At 40.6% G+C, this 19104-nt stretch overlaps 2 protein-coding genes across 2 annotated transcripts; one reads left to right on the top strand and one right to left on the bottom strand.

Annotated features, from left to right (window-relative positions):
- Nucleotides 1-1789: 1789 nt before the first annotated feature.
- LOC105255763 (histone-lysine N-methyltransferase SETMAR-like) lies at nucleotides 1790-2656 on the bottom strand. Its single transcript, XM_011265236.3, has one exon. It carries the CDS (start codon nucleotides 2654-2656, stop codon nucleotides 1790-1792), a length of 867 nt encoding a protein of 288 aa, XP_011263538.3.
- A 421-nt stretch (nucleotides 2657-3077) lies between these two features.
- On the top strand, nucleotides 3078-5000 carry LOC112639683. Its single transcript, XM_025414522.1, has 7 exons — nucleotides 3078-3084; nucleotides 3294-3374; nucleotides 3587-3640; nucleotides 3860-3973; nucleotides 4098-4354; nucleotides 4534-4645; nucleotides 4840-5000. The coding sequence occupies exons 1-7, from the start codon at nucleotides 3078-3080 to the stop codon at nucleotides 4998-5000; spliced, it is 786 nt and encodes a 261-aa protein (XP_025270307.1).
- The last annotated feature ends 14104 nt before the right edge of the window (nucleotides 5001-19104 follow it).

Below are 19104 nucleotides of genomic sequence, written 5' to 3'. Positions count from 1 at the left end.
TCAAACGACCACTGTCAATATGCCCTCTAAGAGCTAATTCTTGTCGACCGCAAAATTTAAGTGTCTGAATAATCGTTCGCAACTTTTTTCTATTTTCATCGGCTTTTTTCTTTGCTTTCGTATTAATCTGCAAACATACGTCCAGAATTTTTGAATCGAACACCGATAAAAAATTTTCGGCTGAAGTACACGCATCTTTGTGGTAATTGAGTTTGGCGTGATTGGCAAAACTCTCGGTAGCTTTTTTCCAATTTGTGAACGGAGATCGTACAAATTGATTAACCTGCTGATAAGAACCTTTTCCTCTTTCTAAATTAGTCAAAAATAAAACGCAAGTTTTACAAAATAATCCTTTATGGATATCTGAATAGGCCAACCATAGGGTAATCATTCAACCACTTATGTTGAAAATGTCTTGTAAAAGACTGACTTTGCTGAACAGGAAAAATGTAAGTAAGAGGTGGGACCCATATGTTTCGAAATACGTTTTCTTTTTTGACATCGTCAATAATTTCTGCATTTGGTCCACCATAAACATAAGAACCGATATCATAAGTTTGCTGTGATAATGAAGTTGATGGTAAAGATGAATCAACAGCTTCATTATTTTTATTTCTCTTATTTTCAGTGCTTGTAATACTACTACTGGGACCAGGTATATCATCGTTTGAGTGCTGTGTTTCTATTCGCAATTTTTTAGCAGAGTTTTGAAAAAAATCACGAATATCCGATTTCTGCATAGATTTACGACTACTCATCTTAACTTAAAAAAAAAAGTTTTTCAGCTATTTTAGAACAAATGTACTGTAACTGGAAAGAGTGCAAACCGATATGATATATTTTCAAAATGTGGTATGTACTATCCCACAGGGCACAAAATACTAAAAGACGACGAAAAGATGTCTTAAATAAGTCTTTAAATCAAATAAAAAGATGTCTTAAAGACGACCGAAAATGTACAGATTTGGTCGTCTTTTAGTCGTGTTTTAGTCGTCTTTTGGCTTGACAGATTAGTGACTAAATTCGGGTCATGAGCCGACTTTTAGTCGACTTTTCGTCGACTATTGTCTCTAACTAAAAGACGTCTTTGACGAAAATATGTTTTCCAGTTTTAGTCGTCTTTTAGACATCTTTGTGCCCCGTGAGACGTAGTCCACTTCACAATAAAATCAAGAAAATTCAAAATAATATTGCAATAATATTGCTAGGCAATGATAGCATAATGCTGTATAACGCATTCGCTTGTAAAGTAGTCACGGCATAACAATTGCCGCTAAAGCAATGGAGTGTCGTGGATTTCTCTGGACCACGACTCGAGTGAGCGCCACGCGGTGAGCGTTCAAGAATAGTAAACTAGTTGACAAAACAAATGCCGATAAAGACTCTTGCCTTGCAAGTCATTGTCGGATCTTTATTGTATAAAAATATTAGGTTTTATTTCCACGGAAATAAAATAACTATAATAAATAATAGCGAAATAAGTCGGAAAAAATATAAACTCGATGAACTGTGAAGATAATAAAAGTTTTTGACGACTGGACTACGAAGGAAAGCGAGGCATACGTTTCTGAGTGGAGCATATTAAATGCGTGAAATAGCATATATGACAGAAATTCACTTTTGTGATCAGCTATGAAATTATTGAAATTATTAAGAATTTCTGGGGGGGGCTGCAACCCCCATAGCCCCCCCTCTGGCTACGCCACTGCTTTATATTGGGTTGTCCGGAAAGTCCGTGCGGATTTTTAAGCAAAATTCGAATGAAAAAATTTTGTTGTTAAAAGTTATTTCATTCTGTGATATATGCACCATTATTTTGCACAATACTTTTCCATCTTTCGGGTAATTTCATAATTCCTCTCTCATAGAAGTCTTGGGTTTTTTCGGCGAAGAAGCTGTCCAAGTAGTTTTTGAGGAGTTGCAAAGAAGCAAAGTTCAAACCATTAATTGAGTTTTGTAGCGACCGAAATAAATGAAAATCCGAGGGTGCAATGTCGGGGGAATACGGTGAATGAGGCAAAACATCCCAGCCAAACGCCAATAATTTTTGGCGAGTCTGCAAACTTGCATGAGGTCTGGCGTTATCATGATGAAAAACGACGCCTTTCCTATTGATCAATTCCGGACACTTTTTGGCGATTTCTATCTTCAATTTATCCAACTGTGAACAGTACTTGTCCGAATCGATGGTTTCGTTGTCCGGTAGTAGCTCATAATATACTATCCCCTTCCAATTCCACCAAATGCAGAGCATTACCTTTTTCGGATGTAAGCCTGCCTTCGAAGTGGTTAATGGCGGTTCACCTCGCTTGCTCCACGACCTTTTACGCTCGACATTATTATAAATTATCCACTTTTCGTCGCCTGTTATGATGCGTTTTAAAAATGAATCGTATTCATTGCGTTTGTATAGCAAATCGCTGATGGAAATGCGGTCAATACGATTTTTCTCAGTTAAGTCGTGCGGCACCCAAACATCAAGCTTTTTTACCATCTGGAGCTTGTTTAAATGTTCGGAAACAGTTGATTTGCCAATGTTTAACCTCGCTGCGATTTCCCGAACTGTGATCTGCCGCTCGGAATCGATTAAAGCTGTTATTTGGTCGACATCAGTGGTGACTGGCCGACCAGAGCGAGGAGCATCTTCAATATTCATTTCTCCTGAACGAAATTTAGCAAACCACTTCTGACACATGCGATCACTTACGGCATCTTCCCCGTATACGGCACATATTTTTTTTCGAGTTTGTGTCGCGTTCTTTCCTTTACGGAAATAAAAAAGCATTATGCATCGAAAAAACACGTTATTTCCTTCCATCTCTAAACTAATGTCAAGTAAAAAGTTTTTAATTTATTGGGATAATTAATATCACTAAGTATGCGTTGAAATGTCACTAATCAAAACACGAAAGCATTTGACATATCACATCGACATAAACTTGTAAAATTCGCCTTTGAACGACATCTATTGAGAAATCCGCACGAACTTTCCGGACAACCCAATAATAACCATACGAACACTGAAAAAGGACACATTTCAATTGAAAAGAGATAGATACACCAACAGTGACATCACAATGGCCGGTATTCATAGTCCGATCTTATATTTAAGATCGTCTTAAGTCTGCTTGGAGGTTGACTTAAGACCTCATTCAACCAATCAAATAGCTGCATAGCATTTCAAGCTCGAACTTAAGACGATCTCAAATATAAGATCGGACTATGAATACCGGCCAATATCAGCTCTTGCCCCCACCTAAAAGATCGCCATTGAGGTAACCTGTGTATTTAAGAACCTTGGTTCACTCTTATTGATGCAGAAAGTAACGAAGAGTATAAAATTTTAATATCGTCTACAGATGCTGCAAGAAATTGTAAATTTACAACTTTTGTAAATATATGCATTCATTTTACAAATATTTCGGAATAGAAATTAATACATAACCTATTTGCTTATAGTTTGAGTTAATTTATCTATTATTCTTGAATGCCCAAATAATGACATTATCATTATTTATTGTAATATACATATATTATTATTTACTATAAGATTCATATTATACGATTTTATTTTGAATTTTTTCAGATAATGAATTTGCTTATTCATTATTGCGTCAAGCAAAAAAATACACAAATAAAGGTACGTATATGGAATTGCAAAATGTCATACAAATGTCATACAGATAATCAACAGATATCAAACAAACAAATTATTTTGATGTTTAATTTATTAATTGAACTATTTGAAATTGTCCATTTGTCATGCTGTATGTTCATAATATTGTATAATATTATGAACATACAGCATAAGAAATAAACAATTTCAAATAGTCAAATTAATAAATTATATATTTTATAGAAGATACATTTACAAATACAGATGCAAAATATGATGAAGTGAGACATGATGAAACAGAGGTGCAACGCAAACCTGATGATACTGCAGACTGTAGTATTGAAATCAATACAAAAGGTACAAATTAAAAAAATAATTTTCAAACAAAAGAACATGTATTATATTTATTATATGTATTATATTTTATCTGTTTAGATTCTATATCTGTTTAACATTTTATATTCTATTTTTATCTGTTTAGAGCAACATATATGGACACGAGTTGAAACGTTGTTATTAATTAATTTATATAAGGAGCATATGGAAATGTTCAATAATCCAAAAATTATAGCCAGGCAATGTTGGAACAATATTTCAAAAAAAATAGGAGAAGCAGGACATCAAATATCACCAATAAAATGTTCCACCAAATTTCAGTGTTTGAAAAGAACGTATAAATCTGTTACTGATCACAATAAAAAGTCAGGAAACAATAGGAAAAAATGGGAATATTATGAGGTATATTATTAATTAAAAGTATTATACAATTTATACCAAATATAATTATTTAATTAAGATTGAAGTGCAAATTGCTATTTTGCAAAGACAATTTATTAATCAGAAAGCAATATTTCTTTTGCTTGAAATTTTCATAATTATTTATTAAGTATACATGTAGAAAAAAATTTTTTATACAGGTTATGCATGAGATATTTGGAACCAAACCTTGGATTGCTCCAATAGCGACAGCTGGGAGTAACATTAATATTATAAGTGAAGATACAGAAAACGAAGATCCAATAAAACTAGGTACTTTTTTTATAAAACATTATGATTACATATATAGTGTATAATAAATATTTTATTTTTTAAACATAATTATAGAATCTATAATGTGAAATATCTGCATTTATTTACATTTTTTTATTATATTTTCCAATTATTTAGGCATTATTACTTTTTTCTAATTATTAATTCTTTAAAATTATCTTTTTTATTTGCAGTACCAAAGAAGCGAAAAATTAACAACATATTAGAAGATTATTGTGAAAAATCTTTAAAATTTAAAAAGGAAAAAGAAGACAATCTTGAAAAAAGACATAAAGAAAGAATGACGCGTTTAAGTAACATAGAAAATTTAATTACAGAAATACTCAAAAAATAACATGACTATTATTAATAAGATTATTATTTATTATATACCAAATACATATAGTACAAATTTACATAAGTTATTGTTAAAAATTTTATTAGTTATACAGGGTTTGTCAAAAGTGTGGAAACCCCTAAATAACTTTTGTAAAAATGAAAATATCAAAAAACGGTAAAACACGTATTTTGATATTTCAAAAAAGCTACCCTATGACATGGATACCGATCATCCCCCACCCTCTGGTACGCGGGGGTAAGAGGGGGGTTGAAAATTTTAAATTGGACTAGGGGTCGAGTGGGGGCTCATTTGAAAGGTCTTTTCATAATAAACACACCCTTAAAATTTTAAGTCGCTACGACCCCCTTATTAAAAATGGCGGCCGTTTAAATTTCGAAATTTCATGCACTTAGTGTTCCAGGATCAACTGCGTAGAAGTGGCATGAATTTGATCCCTTGTGTGCGTGTGTGTGCGCGCGCGTGTGGCTAAACAAGTGTGAATGTGTACATTGTGGTGATAGATTGCAGAACAGACTTGAAAACTCTCATCTCTCTTTAATGATTCAAAACCTTTTACTCCGTGTTTTAAAATAAATTTTACTCAGTGTGTTAAAGTAAATGCTGAAAGTGGTTGCCATTTACTTCCTGACAATATGCCAATCTTTGATAGAATGCAGAAATGGCTCTACAATTCGTTTCAAAAGGTATCAAATCTATTTCATCCCTTATTCGCTGTATCAATTCTTGGATGCTTTCAGGTTTTGTTTTGTACACCTTACTTTTCAGGTATCCCCATAGATAATAATTAAGAGGAGTTAGATCTGGTGACCGAGGTGGCCAATCCTCTCCTCCCTCATTTCTGTTCCTTCTTCCTATCCATCGTAATGGAAAAGTCTCATTTAAAATTTGACGTGGCCCTAAACCAAAATGAGCAAGAGCTCCATCATGCTGAAACCATATTTCTTCGAAATTGTTTGGAAAACTATTTCGTATGGCTGGAATTATTTGATCTACAAGTAATATCTCATATCTTTGAACGTTCAGATTTTCTTCAAAGAAAAACGGCCCTATTAAGTAACCATCTATTATTCCACACCATACATTAATTTTTTGTGGGTATTGTGTGTGAGTTTCCCGCACCCAATTCGGATTCTCATCTGACCATAAACGAAAATTTTGATTATTAACTTCTCCCGTTAACGTGAAAGTTGCCTCGTCTGTAAAAACAATTTGATAAGGGAAGATGGGCCGGACATCTATTAGTGCCATCATTCTTTCACAAAAACCTACACGACGCTCCAGATCTCCATCTTGCAATTCTTGAACATATTGTAATTTGTATGGATAGAACTTATTTTTCTTTAAAATTCTCCAAACGGACTTGGGAGCAATATCGTGAATTAGAGCGGATCTGTTAATAGTAGAATGGGGATCTTCAATAAATGTCTGCAGAACATGAAGTTGTTTTTCTTCGTTAGTGGCAGACGATGATCTCCCTGATTTAGGACGATTTTTTACGCTATCAGTTTCTCTAAAACGTTCTATTGTTTTGAAGACAGTGGACTTATTAATTCGACGATTCATCACATACACACAAGGGATCAAATTCATGCCACTTCCACGCAGTTGATCCTGGATAACACTAAGTGCATGAAATTTCGAAATTTGAACGGCCGCCATTTTTAATGGGGGGGTCGTAGCGACTTAAAATTTTAAGGGTGTGTTTATTATGAAAAGACCATTCAAATGAGCCCCCACTCGACCCCTAGTCCAATTTAAAATTTTCAATCCCCCTCTTACCCCCGCGTACCAGAGGGTGGGGGATGATCGGTATCCATGTCATAGGGTAGCTTTTTTGAAATATCAAAATACGTGTTTTACCGTTTTTTGATATTTTCATTTTTACAAAAGTTATTTAGGGGTTTCCACACTTTTGACAAACCCTGTATAGTTATTGTTACATAAATACAAGTTTATTTTATTTTATATAATATATAAAACTATTGTGTGATTATAAGTTGTGATAATTTTCTTTAATAAAACTTTAAAATAAAAACAAAATTATATGTACAATTTATTGGAAACGAATGTATAGTGTGTAGTAATCTTACGTTATTTTATTTTTTATTTTGATATTATAATATTATAAGCAATGCAAATAATAATCGTCAGTGCTATAGAAATGAGAAATAATATTCTATAATTTTATAAAAATTAATAAAATTTTTTATTAAAAATTTTCATTTTGCAAATAATATATAATTGCATTACGTTTTTCAATACCTTCTTCTCTTAAAGCTTCAGGTGTATTTTCAACATGTTGATTTTGTATAGGTTGATTTTGTTGCACAATAATTGGGATATCAAAATAATCATTACGGATATAAGATTATAAATTATAAATTATATTTTTTCACAAAAATATTGGTTAAATATTGATTAAATAATCAATAATATATTAAATAAATTATTACTTACCGAAAATGACTTTTAAAATCACTATCTGTACATTGCCAAACTATGTTTTCGATATAATTATTGCAACGTATTTTAGGTATACGTTCAAAATAATTTTTTATTAAATTTATAACTACTTCCGAATCAGATTCATCGCTTGAGTCTTCATCTGATTCTTCAAGTATTAAGTTTAAATACATTCCAATTAAAAATTTTTGTCGTCTGTCTATATTTAAGTTAAATTGATTACTCAATTGCTAGTACTGCCAGCACTGAAGTAGCGTTCCGTTTTGAAAATCGTATTCGTGATTACAGCACGCTTTCATAAAATGGAATGCTGTTGGTAGCATGCTTTATGACGTAACGATTACAGCGCTGGCAGTGAATTTTGGAACACAGCCATCGGGTTAGTTTTATGACGTCATCACATATCTGGCGGTATATTTCAAACACACTAAACATGCATCAAACAAAAAATATGAAAGTAATAAAAATAAATTCTTTACTAATCATGACTATTGTTAGATATAAAATACAATAAAATTAACCTACAAGTTGTAATACTTTTATTTTGACTCTATTATTTTAAATAGAATATATTATACCACTTAAGTATGAAATGTTTCTATGCGTTCTTTTGTTTTAGAAAATTCACATAAGCAACAACTGACCATTTTTTATTTTTTTTCTTTAATTCTCAGTCTATTCAATTTTCATAGTTCTTACACAGTTCTTATACATTTGACGTCTATTGAATTCAATGGTAACGTCGCAGTATGGCTGCGTTCCAAAATTCACTGCCAGTACTGAAAATCTATAGTTTACAAGACGTACACCATGGACGTAAGAAATACTGGACAGAGTGTATTACTGCGGGGGTGAAGCTCAAAGGGTGAGGGGAAAGAAATGTCTACTGCAACGGAATATGAGGCATATAAGATGGCGACGGATATTAATTTCACGGAGTGATATTTTTAAATTTCTTAATATTCAAAAATGATTCGGAATAACACAGCGATTTCAGATGATAGATGATTTCACGGAATCTCTCATATTTTATTCGATTTACGTCCATGCGACGTGAAAATAGACGCTAAATCTGAAATGGCCGCGACAATAAACCCTTTACCCCTCAGATTTCACTCCCCTCGTCTAAAAGACTTTATGCTCTGTCTAGTATTTCTTACGTCCATGACGTACATTATAGATTTTCAGTACTGGCAGTGAATTTCGGAACACAGCCTATATATTACAACGACGTCATAAATTTGATTCTTCGATATTTGGTTCACTTTCATTACGTCACATCCGTCGCACGGCAAACAAAGGATTTTCGGTCGGATTTTCGATTTATGCTCCTTCCTGGTATTCTTTATTCAATGATATGTTCAAATAATGAATATATAAAAAATATTGTAATGAAATGAATTATTTAAGGAAATATAATGACGACAATAAACGAAATAAAATAATGTTCTATTTTGTTAAATTTTTGATGAAAAAATTCTGTATACAACTATAATGCGCAGACATATATTTTTAGCTAAGATAATGAAAAAGAAAGACGGCTATACCAAATAGATACTGTCTCCCTCGGCTCGAGGTCACCGGACAATAACAAAGGCAGCGCTCGTTCCAATTCTATAGTTCAATGGGGCTACTGCACACAGGACGCGGTAACGCGTTCCAAGCGGCAAAAGCTGACGCGATAGCCAATCAGCAGATACATAACATCCACCGCGCGTCAAAGTTCAACTCAACTTTTGTATTGGTTTACTGCGTCATCTTCCGCTGCGTGGAAAGACCATTCTACAATAGCCGTAGCATAAGGTTGTAAGGCGTAAAACTCAAAAAATTGACTAATCACAGTCGAGTATTCTCTTAATATTTGACTGTGATTGGTCAATTTCTTGAGTCGATTTCTTACGCCTTACAACCTTATGCTACGACCATTGTAGAATGACCTTCAAGAAATTGACCAATCAAATATTAAGAGAATACTCGACTGTGATTGGTCAATTTCTTGAATCTTACGTCTTACAATCTTGTAACGATGTGCCTCGAAACGCATCATTTCCCGGCGAATATCAGCCGGAAGCTGCCGCCCGACGACCACCAGTCGGACAAAGGCAGGAGCTATGTGCCCACTTTTTAAAACCTTAGTAAAATCCGGGTAGGAAGTCCGACAGAACGCAGTCGACCGGGAGCCGCCGATTGAGAACCGCACGCAGGCATCCCGAGCATAGTCACCGAGAGCCGCCGACTGAGAACCCACGCGCTAATAGGCTGTTATTTTTTCCGTCGCCCGGTGGGAGTAAACAATAAATACGCCGGCGCACGGGCCGTAATTAGCGATATAAAACGGACTCCTGGTGACACCAAAGATGAGATCCTTCCGATCCTCTCGAGCAAAAGTTAGTCCGAAGGCAAGCTTACGCATAAAAGAGAAAACTCCGAAACGATTAAACACGAGCCGAAGGTAGTGCGGACGCTGCCTCAGCCGATCGATATCGGCGCTCAATATCGCTCCCTCTCTCTCTTTCTCTCTCCAAAATCCAAATTAAGGCATCGTACCACGTCACGAGGTGGAACCTAAGCCGCCTCCGACGCTCGCTAGCGTCGCGACGCCTTCCGAAAAACCAAAGTCCATCCAGGGAAGCTAATTTCGTAAATTAAATCCCACTAAATTAAAGCCGAATAACTGAAATATGGGTACCGGGATAAGAACCGGCAAAAGAAGCGCGACAAAAACCACGCCGCCGAGCGCCGAAAGAAACGCGCCCTTTAAACCGGTGCATTGTAAAAACGACGATTCTCCGTATTAAAACTAAATTCGCGGATTATTTACTCGATAATATCCGCCGAACCAAGCACAATTATAACCCGCGACTCCACTGAAAAGCAAAAGCAACGTGCGAATCTAGGATCCCACGACCGGTGCAATCGATATATCGATTGCCGGCCGCGCGCCCGATCTTCCTTGCGCCACGCGAAACACGCACGCACACACACACACACAATCATCCGTGCTGTCCGATTTATACATACACACACCCACACACACACACATATGTATATACACTTGTATACACCATACATTAAAATAAAATACATTTTTACAAACACACATAGAGCAATTCTTTCTCCTGGAACCGACGGTTATCCGTACTGCGATCCGCGCGAAGCAGCGACGTTACATTGGCGCCCGAACAGGGACTGTTGGAAATTATAAATTGTGAATTGTGTGTGTGTACGGAGCATAGGCCATGAAAGTGTGGATTTATACTCTACCGAAAGCTCAATTAGCGGCAATACTGCGGTCCTACGAACTCGATGACTCCGGTCTGCTGGACGAACTCCGTCGCCGGATGAGTACGTACATTGACGAGAATCCGGATGAGTTTAGCGCCTCGGGGGGGGGGGGGGAGCCGAATCCAGAGCCGGCCCCGTGTATCACGATAACCACGCCTAATCAGCACGAATACGATATGGCGGGAACACCATCCGCGGACGCGAAAATGATTAATCAAATCCGGAAATGGGGTTGCCATTTCGATGGCCGGGACCCCGCTGCATTCCTAGAACGCGTCCGGGTACTCCGGGACGGTTATGGGGTTTCGGGACCTCAAATGCTGAAGGGACTGCCTGAAATGCTGAAGGGCGATACGTTACTATGGTACCGAAACCATCGGGAAGATTGACGGACTTAGAGCGATTTTGAGCAGGCATTTTATTTGCAATTTTTCCCGAGGCGATATGCCGCCTCCTTGCGCCGGGAGATCATGGGGCGTCATCAAGCGAGTGGCGAAGAATTTGCACGTTACTCCACGGTAATGATGATACTGATGCGTCGGGAGGGTTTTCGCGCGAGGAGCAGCTCGATGTAATGTATGAAAATATGCACTCCGAATATAAGGCATATGTTCGCGTGGACGACGTCCGCAGCCTCGCCGAATTACAATTCCGGGCGAAAGAATTCGAGGACATAGAGAAGGAAAGACGAGAACTCAAAAAACGCGAGAAACCCACCCCGGCCGTCGCGGCTACTTACAACAAGCACGAATGCTGTTGGCACTGTAAACAACGGGGGCACACGCGGGCCCAGTGCCGACGTCCCTCCATCAAATTTTGCTTCCAGTGCGGCAAGGACGGAGTTCTAACCTCCGAGTGTCATCCCCGTCCAGGAAATGCGTCAGGGGCAGGGGTGTCCGCGGTCGCGGTTCCCGCCACAAGCCCCGAATAAGATTTTTACCGCGACCGCATACGTTCGTTTCCATCAAAGGACACCGTATTAATGCTCTAATCGATTCCGGGTCAGAAGTGTCCTTGATAAACGAACGAACCATGAACACGCTCCGCCGAGAGGGAATAGCAGAACGGCCAGGAGGCGTGCAAATCCTACTAGTAGACGGGACCCCGGCAGATGTCCCCGGCACCGTGACCGTACCTCTCCGCGTACGGGGAAAGAGGGTGACGCACACTTTTACGATCGTATCGGAAATGGAAAGCGATCTCCTGCTCGGGGTCGACGCGCAGGCAAAACTCCGCCTGGGGACCCCGCCACCTCCTCTATCCATCCTCAAGAGAGAACACTGCGCGGCTACCGGCGGTTTGACCGGCTAGGGGAACGCCAGAGGGGCGCCGGACACTCCAAGCCTTCCTGGAACACGAATTTCGAAAATTCGAGGGAATTAGCGGACCAACCGGGAAAGCCCAGCATCGCATTCGACTGTCCCCTATTAAACAACGATACTGGCCCCGAAACCCGACCATGCAGGCTATTATTGACAAGGAGGTAGAGGAAATGCTCGAGCAAGGCATCATAGAGCTCTCCGACAGCCCATGGAGCTCCCCGATCGTCGTCGTTAAGAAAAAGGATGGCCAGCACCGGTTTTGTATAGATTTTCGCCGCGTTAACGAGGTCACCCATCGCGACGCGTATCCGCTACCCCAGGTTACCGCCACATTGGACAAACTGAGGGGGGCACGTTACCTGTCGACACTCGACCTCAAGAACGGATATTGACAAATACCCCTCACCCCCGAGAATCGGCCGATTACCGCTTTCACGGTCCCCGGGAAGGGACTCTTCCAGTTTCAAGTAATGCCGTTCGGGCTGCACTCGGCACCAGCCACCTTCCAACGGCTATTCGACAGCGTCCTCGGCCCAGAACTCGAGCCATACGTCTTTGTCTATTTAGACGATATAATCATTATTAGCCGCACTTTCTCCGAACACCTCGAGCTGCTCGCCGAAACTTTCCGCCGTCTGCGAGAGGCACGCCTCCGACTGAACCCGGAAAAGTGCAAGTTCTGCGTCACTCAACTAAAGTATCTAGGGCACGTAGTAGGGAGAAATGGTATCCGAACGGATCCCGAAAAAGTCAGCGCCGTGGCTAACTGGCCAGAACCAACGACCGTGAAACAAGTCCGCCAATTTCTCGGGATGGCATCGTGGTACCGACGATTCATCGAAAATTTCTCGATGGTAGCCGCGCCGCTGACGCATCTAACGCGGAAGAATGCCCGATGGAAATGGGGAAAAGAAGAATCGACCTTTCGCGCACTAAAAGAGCGTTTGATTTCCGCACTCGTACTCGCTTGCCCGGATTTCTCGCGACGATTCTTTTTACAAACAGACGTCAGCAGCACCGGACTCGGGGCCGTATTAACCCAGCGATACGACGAGGGCGACCGGGTAATCGCCTACGCGAGCCGTACGCTCAATGCGGCCGAGCGAAATTATAGCGCTACCGAGCTGGAATGCCTCGCCGTGATATGGGGGATTCGGCGGATGCGCAGCTACCTAGAAGGATACGATTTTACCGTTATCACGGACCACCAGGCCCTGAAATGGCTGCGGAATATGGATTCCCCCACGGGCCGGCTCGGATGAGCGCTCGAATTACAGCAGCACAACTTGGATATCCAGTACCGCTGCGGGACACTAAATCGCGTCGCGGACGCCCTATCAAGACAACCGGAAATTGGAGTCGCCCGTCTAACAATTTGCCGCTGGTACCAACGCACCTTCCACGAGGTCACGAGCGATCCAACCGCAAAGCCAGATTACAAGATCGAGCATGGCCGCCTATACAAACACGTATTACACAGCCTGAACTTCAAGGAAATACCGGAGGAAGAACAGTGGAAAGTGTGCATACCACAATCACTAAGAAAAGCGGTGCTACAAAAAACACACGACGCACCGACAGCTGGACACCTAGGGATCGCCAAAACTATCGCCAGGATGGCCGAGCGTTATTACTGGCCAGGGATGTTTAGAGAAGTAGCGAAATATGTCAAGGCCTGTCGAAATTGCCAGCAGCATAAAACGGCTCAACACCGTCCAGCCGGACGAATGCACGCGACAAATGTCACCCGGCCATGGGAACAGGTCACCATGGATCTAGTGGGACCCCTGCCGCGGTCTCGGCGAGGCCACACTTGGCTCCTGTCCATGCAAGATCGATTTTCAAAATGGGCAGAATTCGTGCCGCTCCGCAAGGCCACAGCCGACGCAGAAAAGGCTCTGACCAACCACGTCATCCTTAAGCACGGTCGCCCCGAAGCTGTCCTCACGGACAATGGAACACAACTCCGATCAAGGCAACTCGAAGAACGGCTAATGGAAAGCAGGATTCGTCACGTGACTACCCCGATGTACGCCCCGCATTGTAATCCGGTGGAACGCACCAACCGTACCATAAAAACGATGATCAGCCAGTACGTGGACCGAGATCATCGCACCTGGGACGAGCATCTTCCCGAGCTACAGTTCGCATACAACACGGTTGTACACGACGCCACCGGGTACACACCAGCATACTTAAATCACGGCAGGGAACTCGCCGCACCGACCGACACCGAGGGGCAGAAGACAACACCGGACACTCCGGAAGGATTACGCCAGAAACTGCAAGAGGCATACGAGCTGGTCCGGATTAATCTGGCACAGGCGTTTCAACGTTAGCGCAAATACTACGACTTGCGGCGCCGGACATGGAAACCAAAAATAGGAGAATGGGTGCTCAGGAGAGAGCACCCCTTATCAAAAAAATCCGAAGCATTTAACGCTAAGCTAGCACCGAAATACGGCGGACCGTTCGAAGTCCGGAATTACGTATCACCCGTTATCGTCGATTTAAGGAGCAGGCGGGGGAAATGGATACGCCATGTACATATACAAGATCTGAAAGAGACAGGCGAAAACAATAACACACCGGGAGAGGACGACCCCATCCCCACCGACGACGAAAACAATGAGGATTAACCGGCAAAATAGAAGAAGCCCTCATCACAAAGCCGCACGATGTCGATCGAGCAGGATGATATTCTCGCCGCAATCGAAGATTTTTTAGCCGAGGAGGCCGAGACTCCAGCCGTACCGCCAGATCCACCGGCACCGAGGTCCCGGCCACCCCGGGTCGGAACAGTGATCCAACGGTCGGATTACGAAAACGCACGGAAGGCCGCCATGCTGACCACACCGCCGCCACCGCCGCCAACCAAGCCGTCCACTGCGGCCTTATGAACGGCCGCCACCGCCACCGGCCAGAACAGAGCCTGCGCCCACCGCCGAACCAACGCCGGAGCTACTTACACCGATGGGACCCATACCAGCTCCTCCCATTCGGATACAGGTCGAACCGGGCCTAATATTCGAGATACCGCACTTCGCGGTACATGTATCCCGCCGCTACCGCCCACGAACAGCAGACGGACAATGGATACTACGGTTTAGTCGTGATGGCAGGTTGCGCTACCACCGGCGCATTAGATAGACCCGACAAGCAGGCTCAACGCCTCAACTCAGGCGTTAGTTTAAACGGGGGGGGTAATGTAACGATGCGCCCCGAAACGCATCATTTCCCGGCGAATATCAGCCGGAAGCTGCCGCCCGACGACCACCAGTCGGGCAGAGGCAGCGGCTGTGTGCCCACTTTTTAAAACCTTAGTAAAATCCGGGTAGGAAATTCGACAGAACGCCGTCGGCCGGGAGCCGCCGGTTGAGAACCGCATGCAGGCATCCCGAGCACAGTCACCGGGAGTCGCCGACTGAGAACCCACGCGCTAATAGGCTGTTATTTTTTCCGTCGCCCGGTGGGAGTAAACAATAAATACGCCGGCGCACGGGCCGTAATTAGCGGTATAAAACGGACTCCCGGTGACATCAAAGATGAGATCCTTCCGATCCTCTCGAGCAAAAGCTAGTCCGAAGGCAAGCTTACGCATAAAAGAGAAAACTCCGAAGCGATTAAACACGAGCCGAAGGTAGTGCGAACGCTGCCTCAGCCGATCGATATTGGCGCTCAATATCGCTCCCTCTCTCTCTCTCTCTCTCTCTCTCCAAAATCCAAATTAAGGCATCGTACCACGTCACGAGGTGGAACCTGAGCCGCCTCCGACGCTCGCTAGCGTCGCGACGCCTTCCGAAAAATCAAAATCCATCCAGGGAAGCTAATTTCGTAAATTAAATCCCACTAAGTTAAAGCCGAACAACTGAAATACGGGTACCGCGATAAGAACCGGCAAAAGAAGCGCGACAAAAACCACGCCGCCGAGCGCCGAAAGAAACGCGCCCTTTAAACCGGTGCATTGTAAAAACGACGATTCTCCGTATTAAAACTAAATTCGCGGATTATTTACTCGATAATATCCGCCGAACCAAGCGCAATTATAACCCGTGACTCCGCTGAAAAGCAAAAGCAACGTGCTATCGAATCTAGGATCCCACGCCCGGTGCAATCGATATATCGATTGCCGGCCGCGCGCCCGATCTTCCTCGCGCCACGCGAAACACGCACGCACACACATACACACACAATCATCCGTGCCGTCCGATTATACATATCCACACACACACACACACACACACACACATACACTTGTATACACCATACATTAAAATAAAATACATTTTTACAAACACACACAGAGCAATTCTTTCTCCTGGAACCGACGGCTATCCGTACTGCGATCCGCGCGAAGCAGCGACGTTACAACCTTATGCTACAGCCATTGTAGAATGGCCTGAACGCGTTGCTGCGTCCTGTGTGCAGTAACCCTAAAGGTGGAAGCACATAAAATTGCAGAAGCACATAACCATAAGCATAAGAAAATTGATTGGTTTATTTTCTTATGCATATATTTGTGGACCAATCAAATTCCTTATGCTTATGGTTATACGCCTATGCAATTTTATGCTTTAATCTTAAGGGTGTAAACCCATGGAGCGTATCGTGCGTAAAGCGGATTGCGTGTATTAAAAATCTGATCAATCGCAAACGTTCCGCTGTTTTTGAGGGGATTGCCCGATTAGACACAGTACGATTAGATACAGTCAATCATATCGACTGATGCCTAGGGTAACCAGCACGATCAAGCACGATTAGCCAATCAAAGCCAGTTGTGTCCAATTGTACTGTGTCTAATCGGAAATGTCTCGTTTTTGATACGCGAAAGTTTTGTTTCTATGGCCCCATGGAGCGGAATTAAGGCTATAGCACACACTTTCCATAAGACAGTAAGGTTTCGACCAATCGCGTTGCTCAATTTGGCTGTCCGTAACCAAATTGAGCAACGCGATTGGTCGAAACCTTACTGTTATGTCTTATGGAAAGTGTGTGCTATAGCTTTAATGACCTTCACACATAAAATTCCATAAGGCCGGGTCTACAATAGATAATTTAAGCCCTAAGCCTTAAGAAATTGACCAATCACAGTCGAGTATTCTCTTCATACTCGACTGTAATTGGTCAATTTCCTAAGGCTTAGATCTTAAATTGTCTATTGTATCCGGCCTAAATTCTGGAGTACATAAAAAAACTTAGGCCGATATTCATAGCCCGGTCTTACATTTAACAAGGAGAGGTCGCGACCTTGGGGTCACCGAATTAAATAAAATTTTAACTGCGTGTAGTACTCGACCAAAGAAGTTTTTGAGGAAAGTGAGAGGACGCAACGCTAAAAAAAAACCAAGTGAAAAATAGGCCGTATCTTGTATACCGATAAGTTTAGACTGATCGTCAAGTAAGCGGCGTAGCTCGGGCGGTAAAGCCCGATACTATTATGCTGCTGGTCACAGGTTCGATCCCGACCTGTGGTAGTTTCTTTTTTTTTCATTTTTTTTTACGCGAAACGTATAATATTTTTTTCATGAAAAAAATTAAATAATTTAATTTTTTTGTTTTTATTTTATTTTTCTTTTAGGAAAGGCAATTATTTACGATATGTTAATTTATATTAAATTTTATAATTAATTAATAAGTGGCATAATAATTTTATATATTTTTTTTGTTAGTATCGAGTAGAATATATAGAATTGTGACGTTTTATAAAATTTAATATAAATTAACATATCGTAAATAATTGCCTTTCCTAAAATAAAAATAAAATAAAAACAAAAAAATTAAATTATTTAATTTTTTTCATTAAAAAAATATTGTACGTTTCGCGTAAAAAAAAATGAAAAAAAAAAGAAACTACCACAGGTCGGGATCGAACCTGTGATCAGCAGCGAAATAGTATCGGGCTTTACCGCCCGAGCTACGCCGCTTACTTGACGATGAGTCTAAACTTACCGGTATACAAGATACGGCCTATTTTTCACTTGGTTTTTTTTTAAATGGCTGAGCGTTGCGTCCTCTCACTTTCCTCAAAAACTTCTTTGGTCGAGTACAATACGCAGTTAAAATTTTATTTAATTCGGTGACCCTAAGGTCGCGACCTCTCCTTGTAAGATCATCTTAAGCTCTCATTCCATCAATCAATAACTGCATTGTAGCTATTTGATTGGTTGAATGAATTCTTAAGATGATCTTAAATGTAAGACCGGGCGATGAATACTTTAGACAATAAATTTAAGGCCCGGTTCTACAATGAGTCGTAAGTCGTAGACAAATTGATCAATCATGGTTGATTATTTTTGAAATAATCAACCATTATTGGTCAATTTTACGACTTACGACTTACGACTTACGACTCATTGTAGAATGGACCTAAAGCGTCTACAATAAATGGAGTAAGAAGTAAGGGCCTATCCAGACAAACTTGCTTAAGCATATGCATAATCATAACCATAATAAAAGCTTATCCAGATAAATTTGCATAAGCATAATGTATAGAGAAATCGACCAATCATAATGCTGTGTTCCGAAATTCATTGTCAATATTGGCAATTGGCAATGAATTTCGGAACACAATCGCCGGTATTATTATACTATAGTTTATTACCAAAGAATAAAATATTTGCCACGCACGATCTTTTTTGTATATATTTTTAAAATCGGTTACACTTTTGTCATACAAATGAGGAAAATTTTTGACAAGATCTATTAAAATTGTATCAGTATCGACTTCATTATATTTATATTCATATTCTTGAGTGAGATCATTTACTTTTTCTGATTCATCTTCTGATTCATCTTCTGACTTCAGTATTTATAGTATTTTTTTTCTTCTGGAATATTGTTAAATCCTGTGAAATATATTTTACAATTATTTTTGTATTGATCGCATATTTTTCTTAGACATTTAAATTGGCATTTCTAACTGTACTTTTTATTATTATATTCTCCTAATAAATCGATTATAGAAAAGTATAAATATATAATCAATAATAATGTACGTATAATGTAATAATGTAAAAATACGTAATCAA

The sequence above is a fragment of the Camponotus floridanus genome, unplaced genomic scaffold (assembly GCF_003227725.1).
Source record: "Camponotus floridanus strain SB8 unplaced genomic scaffold, Cflo_v7.5 scaffold82, whole genome shotgun sequence".
NCBI lineage: Eukaryota > Metazoa > Arthropoda > Insecta > Hymenoptera > Formicidae > Camponotus > Camponotus floridanus.
Note: the sequence above shows the minus strand (reverse complement) of the source record. Positions and strands in the feature narration are given on the sequence as shown.